The 7,625-nt window shown below is 41.0% G+C and overlaps 1 protein-coding gene across 1 annotated transcript in view; it reads right to left on the reverse strand.

Moving 5' to 3' along the window:
• Positions 1–7,625, reverse strand: part of LOC113407409 (G-protein-signaling modulator 2-like) — a 34,555-nt gene extending 26,930 nt beyond the window's left edge. The window contains exon 1 of the mRNA XM_026655899.2: positions 7,276–7,625. Coding sequence (XP_026511684.2) covers positions 7,276–7,625 — 350 coding nt within the window. The remainder of the gene's footprint in view (positions 1–7,275) is intronic.

Genomic DNA, 7,625 nt, shown 5'->3' on the forward strand with positions numbered 1-7,625 from the left:
AAATACATAATAAATAGCACATTTTATCTCTGAAGCAGACGACTTCTTAAAAATTGTAGACCAGTGTAATGTGTTCATAACAACGTTCATTGCTTTTAGAAAAAGAGAACACTAATTTACTTTGTGTGATCGCCATAACAAGAGACATGTTTATGAAATTTCATCAACTTTAAAAAATATGTTTTCAAAGATTTTAGGCATAACAGAGGATTTTATAGCTTACTAGGTACTGATTTTTCTGGAGGATTATCTTAAAACTAGTTCATCACGTAGTCAGAAATAAAGAAAGGGAAACTCTTTGTCCAGCTATTTGGAAGGAAAGGGGTGTTGTCCCTTTAAGGGCTCTCTTCAATGGGAGAAAAGGATGGACAGAAAGGACAGGAAGACTTTGGAAGCAAGTTTTTTTTACTATAGTAATTAAAATTAAAATGTGTATTTTAGATAAGGGTGGTCTTTTGAAGGATATATTTTAAAAACTGCATGTCTGAAGAGCCAAGCATTTAAGGCTAAAGATGATTGTGCATCAAAAAAATCTATGCAAGGATTTTTTAGAGATGTGATTTTATAATCACCAATTCACTAATGAAATATTTTTAAAGCAAATTTTTAACTAAGGTCCTGTAGACTAACATGTTCTGAATAAATATTATAGTAATGCACAACTGTTTTTGTCAGTAAATTCAGAAACTGACAGTATATATCTGCAAAAAGAACAGGAGTACTTGTGGCACCTTAGAGACTAACAAATTTATTAGAGCATAAGCTTTCGTGGGCTGAAGTGGGTTGTAGCCCACGAAAGCTTATGCTCTAATCAATTTGTTAGTCTCTAAGGTGCCACAAGTACTCCTGTTCTTTTTGCGGATACAGACTAACACGGCTGCTACTATGAAACCAGTATATATCTGGGGGTTGGCAAATGCCTGTTAAATGGCTTCATTACCACTTGAGTGGCTCTTTAACAGTTTCAGTATTGTGCTAATAGGTCTGGAAGGCTTTTTCACTTTTAAGTTACTAGATCCCCTCCGGAGTAAGAGTCACCAGGCTGCTGTGGGAGCCTGCAGGAAGGGTCAGAACAGGGAAAGGAAGAGCTGGGAGGATGGACACTACGGCTGTGGCTACACTCAAAACTTCAAAGCGCTGCCACGCGAGCGCTCCCGCGGCAGTGCTTTGAAGTGCGAGTGTGGTCTCCCAGCACTGCAGGTACTCCACCTCCACGAGGGGATTAGCTTACAGCACTGGGAGTGCGCCTCCCAGCGCTGGGGCACTGTTTACACTGGCGCTTTACAGCGCTGTAACTTGCTGCGCTCAGGGGGGTGTTTTTTCACACCCGAGTGAGAAAGTTGCAGCGCTGTAAAGCACCAGTGTAGCCATAGCCTAAGACTCAGTGGTGCCCCAAATTTTCAGGTGCCCTACGCAGCCGTGTATGCCTAAGGACGGCCCTGCAGCCAATTACTGGGAAAAACTGTGTCAGATTTTGGCAGATAAACCAAACCAAAACCCCCAAAACACTACAGTGTAGTCTGAGCAACTACTACAATTTTGAAATTTGCAGGATCAAACCTTGAGGTCTTACCCAGGCAAGTTTTCATTAAGGTCAAATGGGATTTTGCCTTAGTAACAACTGAGAAAAAAACCAAAGGAGATCAGAATTCAGCCCATTCAAGAGCACTCTCTCTCAACACTATTCTTGTTCTTCGTGTCTCATTGTCATTCCAGCAAGGAAACCATGCAGCATTCAAGAACAAAACTGAAATCTTTCCTATGAAACATCCTATTTCTCTCAGAAGAATACGATAGATGAGGCAGCGTGTTTTTCTTTAAAGTCACTCTTCTCATTTATGCCTCCTGCCACTACTATAGCACAAACAAACAAAAACAAACAAACAAGCCCCTCTTTAGAGCTCGGAAGTCTAAGTTTGCTTAGAAAATGTAACAATTTGAAGTTAAGAGAAGAAGTGGATTTGTTCAACATGGAATTAGGGTTTTTGAAATATCCTGATTATACTGAAACTTAAATCCACGTCAATATTGCTACCATGCAGAATGTGCTGTTAAGAGCTAAAGAAGTGTTGGCTTTTTTTTTACAGACTGATTTTCCAGAGATTTATGGTATTTTGGCCTTATATAAAACCTTAAGGACTCTAAAATGCTTTACAAAGGTTATAAAGGTTCAATATTTAGTTGAGCTAAAAAATTCTACTGTCAAAATTATCAGCTGACATTTGGTTTGGACAAAATATAAACTGATGGTTTCAATTTTAATAGATTTATGGTTTACAGTAGCTAAGAAATGAAAAAGGATCCAGTTTAATATGTGCTCATCTGATGTATGCTAGTAGTTAGTCAGTGGAACTACACTGACTTCCCCAGCTGAGGTTCTCTCCCAAAAAGATGATTTTTTAATTTTAAAGTTAGATACCATAATTGCCTGCAAAATGTCATGATTTTTTTTTAAAACAGCTAACAGAGAAACGTTTAAATTAACTATTGAACAAGTACATTAGCTACTTTTACTAAAGTTTTAGGTACAATATTTTCGTACTCACTTCAATGGTACTTGCCATTAGATGGCCTCGTAATGTGAATGCAACTCTATGGAAACTAAATGGCACTGTAAAGAACGAAGTGAACCAACTACCCGACAAACTGAGACAACAACCACCACAGTATGTATTTCAATTCAGGTTGTTTTACTCAGAAGAAGCAATCAGATACTTGGAAGATGTTTCACTAATGTGAGCCAAGAATGTGAATAGTTACAGCTATTTTCTGCACTGTTTACAATATAACATTGCTATCAATTTATAAAGAATTACAAAGCAAAGTTGCAACAAAAGTACATTTTGAACCTAGGCCACGCACAAAGCAGCTTTGTTAGGAGAGCTGCAATAATCAAGAATGCCCTCCTTGTGCATTTAAGTTACCATTAATATTATGTTAAAGGTGCATTCAATCTTATAAACAGGTAATACGGTTGAACTGTTAGTAATTACACATGAACATTTTCTAGTGTTCCTCAACAGACCCATAACTAAACAAGAACTTCAGGATTCTCAAGCTGAAGTAGTATAACCACGTTATTTTCAAAAGTATAGACATTTATAAAAGCATTAAAAAAGGTAGCATACTAATAAATTCCAAAAATAAAATAGAATTCCATACTTTGGAAAAAAAATCTGACAAACTGAAGTCTTATTCTGGAAAACCACTCACTAAAATATACCCATAACTTCTAAAAATTGTTCTTTTACTTGGTTTACAAAGTAGATACAACAGCTACTCAATACCAAACTGACTTTCATCCCCAAAACTATCTTCCGGAATCTAATAATTGCTTATTCTCAGCATAACATTTTAAATGCAATTAAAACATTTTCCATGATTAGTGTTCCTTTCCACCACTAAGACAACTAGTCGTAACTCTTCATCTGATATCTATTTTTTATTAATTATTCTGCACAACAGCAAGATCATGCATTTCTAGGCTAAACAGAAAACTCTTTGGCCTCTGAATTATTTAAAGTTTTTATTGTGTAGGACACTGACCTAATTAAACGTCAAAACTAGATCTGAGGAAATTAGTACACAGTACCATAAAAGCTCAAAAACAGATAACATTTTGCCTAAACTGGGTGGAAGAATTTAAGCATGGAAATTGCATAGAGCAGCTAGTACAGTTTATTATATGCTCATACCCTAGTGACTTAGAAAACATTTAACAGCCAAGCAAATCTCTAGTACAATGAGAATTAATACAATGTCAAAACAATATTTTCCTTGAAAAGCAAAATCACTAACATTGGCAATTAAAAATAATATCCCCCAACAGCTATTTCATTGGCAATACTAAAGTGCAGATAGATATCTAGGCAAAACACTGAGCTGAAGAACACTTAATGTAACTTTTATATTATGAAACATTGATTAAGGAGTTAGTAGGTAACAAAACATTTTATAAAACCTGAACAGGAACAAAGTATTTTTGAAAGCTCCACTGGATTGCTTTTCAGGAGAACCAGAGTAGTGTAGGCCTTAAGTAAAATGAGTTAACAAAATTGTACTGTACCTGGTAGTCTTTGACATTCCACAACTTAAGCAGAGTGACATAATAGACATACTTAGCTTTTGTAATTAAATACAATGTATGCCTGGTAGCCGGTAAAGATGCTGAAGAAAAAAGATGTGTCAACCATGGAGTTCTCCCCAGGCCCAACTTTCCAGACTGGATATCCATAACACATGCAGTACTTTTATGTTTTGAGAAGTTGAAGAACTGCTATTTGACACAGAGCCATCTTCTTTCATTTTATTGCACAGTGTATGTGTTCAACGTTGTTTGGGAAAAGCCAGAAATGATTATGTACAGTATGTCATACCATCAGCAACAAAAGATTTAAGATTTAACACACTTCATTGGGTAATCTTAACTAATCCTATCCCAAGAGGTCCTCTCCGGGCACCTCATGTTAACTGACACATCCAATTAACTCGACGTGTAGAAAATATGGTGCTCCTCAATGCTAAGACTTAGAATGTCACACATTCACCTAAGTTTCTTTAGATTTTTAGCTTACAATGTTTGCAATGGTCTTTGTACTGGAGTTTCATATTCTTGAGAAATAAGCTATGTGTACTGCTTGACTTCAATTCTATAAACTGAAATCTAGCTATCACTACCTTCATAGTAAATGAACATTTCGCTTGGATATTATGATGTACTTGGCAACTATGCATTAAAACCACAGAAAAAGGCACAAGGAGGCCAGAGGCATACAAGGGAGATAATTTAAGAAAGAGTGATATAAATCAGAAATAAACCATTTAAAATATTTTTTCTCTCCTGTCATGCATCCAAATAATTTTACACTACACAGGTTCCTTAGCAAATAAAATATTGTTTGATGAAACATCAGTTCATCAAGGAACAAAATACAAACCTTTCCATAACAATTGTTCTTTGAGATGTTTTGCACATATCCATTCCACTGTAGATGTATGTGTGCCCTGAGAACAGTTGCTGGAAATTTTTCCCTCAGTGGTACCATTAAGTCAGCTCTGGCACCCTACTCTTGGAGATCACCAAGTAAGAGCATCTTGAATGGGGTCTTGCATCAGGGGGAATCTCCACAGGTTCCAAAAGGGCCACTACATTGGCATTGGAAAGTGACCACTAGGGCAAGTGCTCAATGGTACTCCTGTGCCAGGGACCACGGTGGGGTAGGGATGCGTGGAGGAGTGGCAGAATCTATTCATCGGATGAGAAGAATACAACCGAATTTCCGACTCCGAAAACGAGCCTTCTTCCAGGGACCATGGAAGTGAGGCTCCCACTGGTGCTGGAGATTACTCCTGGGGCAGGGGGGGCGTGCATCAGGGCCAGCTCTCGACGGTACCATGCGACCCAGTACCAGATGGCAGCTGGGTGCTACGTGATCCCTCCTGCCCGCAGGCCCCGGCACCAGCGACGGCAGTACCAAGAGGGCCACCAGGTCTCTGGCCACAGTGAATGCTTCTGGAGTGGATGGAACCACGACATTGCTGATGCCACACTGTCCCTGCAGTGCAGACAGTTCATCCGGGACCAGATTCAGCACTGGCTGCATAGGGGTTGGAGTCAATGGTGCCACCTGCAATGCCGAGGCAGAGGAGTGGCCTGACTTAGGTTGCACTGCACTCTGCTCCCCGTGCTTGGACTTCTTCAGTGTTGGAGAATGACCCATCTTGGTCAGCTGCTCCTTATATCTCTTTCTCGGCATTGAGGATGGCGAATGGTGCTGGGACTCCTGTACAGCGGGAGGAGGGCTCTACATCAAAGCTAATGTGCTCGGTGCTGAGTCCAACCAGCTTGGCTCAGAAGAAGGTCTGAGCACCGTTTTCATCAATAGAAACTTTAACCTGGCCTCCCAGTCTCTCTTCATATGAGATTTAATCTTGCTGCAGATCTGACAGCAATCCCTGATGTGAGCCTCACCAAAGCACTTTAGACAGCTAGAGCGCAGGTCATTCAAAGGCATAGCCTTGTTGCAGGAGGCACAGGGCTTGAAGCCTGGTTACCGAGGCATGCCTCGGCACCAGGAACGGACAAAACTCCCTTAACTGATGGAGAAATGCCAACTACAGTATCTAACCTAAAAAACTGTTACTAACCTTTCCATAACTGTTGTTCTTCGAGATGTGTTGCACATGTTCATTCTGTTGTAGGTGTGTGTGCACCCCATGCACAGCTGCCGGAAATTTTTCCCCTAGTGGTATCCGTCGGGTTGGCTCTGGAGCCCGCTGGTGCCACATGCTCATAGCGCCAGTATAAGGGGCTATGCTGACCCTGCACTCCTCATTTTCTTCTTACCGACCACTCCAAGAGTAGGGCTAGCAGGTGGGTCTTGGAATGGACATGTGCAACACATCTCAAAGAACAGTTATGGAAATGTTAGTTAACAGTTTTTTTCTTGTTGGAGTGTTTGCACATGTCCATTTCATTGTAGGTGACTCACAAGCAGTTGCGTTGGAGGTGGGCTTGGCGATCAAGGACAAGCCAACTGTAGTACTGCGCGGCCAAAGTGTGAATCATCTCTGACCTGCTGAGTGATGGCATAATGCGTCGAAAACATGTGTACCATAGACCAGGTGGGTGGCTCTACAGATGTCTTGAATCGGAACTTGAGCCAGAAAAGCTGTGGAACAGGCCTGAGACCTTGTGTAATGAGCAGTCAGGTTTGGTGGAGGGGAAGTTCCCGCCAGGTCATAACACTCTCGGATCATGATGTGATCCGAGACAAAATCCTCTGTGCAGATTCAGGGAGGCCTTTCATCCTTTCGGCTACTGCTATGAAGAGTTGAGGCAATCTACAGAATAGCTTAGTCCTTTCAATGTAGAATGCCAAGCCTACCTCATGTCCAAAGAATGCAGGCACTGCTCTTCTCTGTTCACATGAGTCGTGGGGTAAAAGACTGGGAGAAAGATTGGCTGGTTACAGTGGAACTGGGACACTACTTTTGGAAGAAATTTTGGATGTGGCTGTAGCTTGACCTTACTTTTTAAAGAAAATTGTGTATGAAAAGCTCTGCGGTGAGGGCCCGAATCTCTGATACTCTCCTGGCCAATACAATGACCACCAGAAAGGCAGCCTCCCAAAAGAGGTGTAATAATGAGCATGTTGCTAGTGGCTCAAAGGGCGAGTCTGTCAGCTTTGAGATGACAAAGTTCAACTCCAAGGGAGAAACTGGGGCCCTTACTTGGGGAAATGCCTTCTCCAGGCCTTTCAGAAAACAGCTTACCTTCTCATGAGAAGAGAGAGGGACTTACTGTCAACTTTGGGATGGAACACGGAGATGGCCGTCAGATGAATCTCAATTGAAGAGAGGGCAAGGCCTTGGTGTTTCAAGGATAAAAGGTAATCCAAAACAATTTGCAGGGATGTGCACTCTGGTGGAACTCCTTGCTGTGATGACTGCACAGAAAATCGCTTCCATTTTTCCCAGTAAGTTGCCCTCGTGGAGGGCTTCCTGCTGCCCAGCAGAACTTTATGCACCTGCTCGGAGCAAGCTAGTTCCTCAGGGTTTAGCCATAAAGATTTCAGGTCTTCAGATGCAATGCACTGAGGTTTGGATGAAGCTGTGGCCCACAT

The sequence above is a fragment of the Terrapene carolina genome, unplaced genomic scaffold (assembly GCF_002925995.2).
Source record: "Terrapene carolina triunguis isolate 2854851 unplaced genomic scaffold, T_m_triunguis-2.0 Scaffold211, whole genome shotgun sequence".
NCBI classification, from domain to species: domain Eukaryota; kingdom Metazoa; phylum Chordata; order Testudines; family Emydidae; genus Terrapene; species Terrapene triunguis.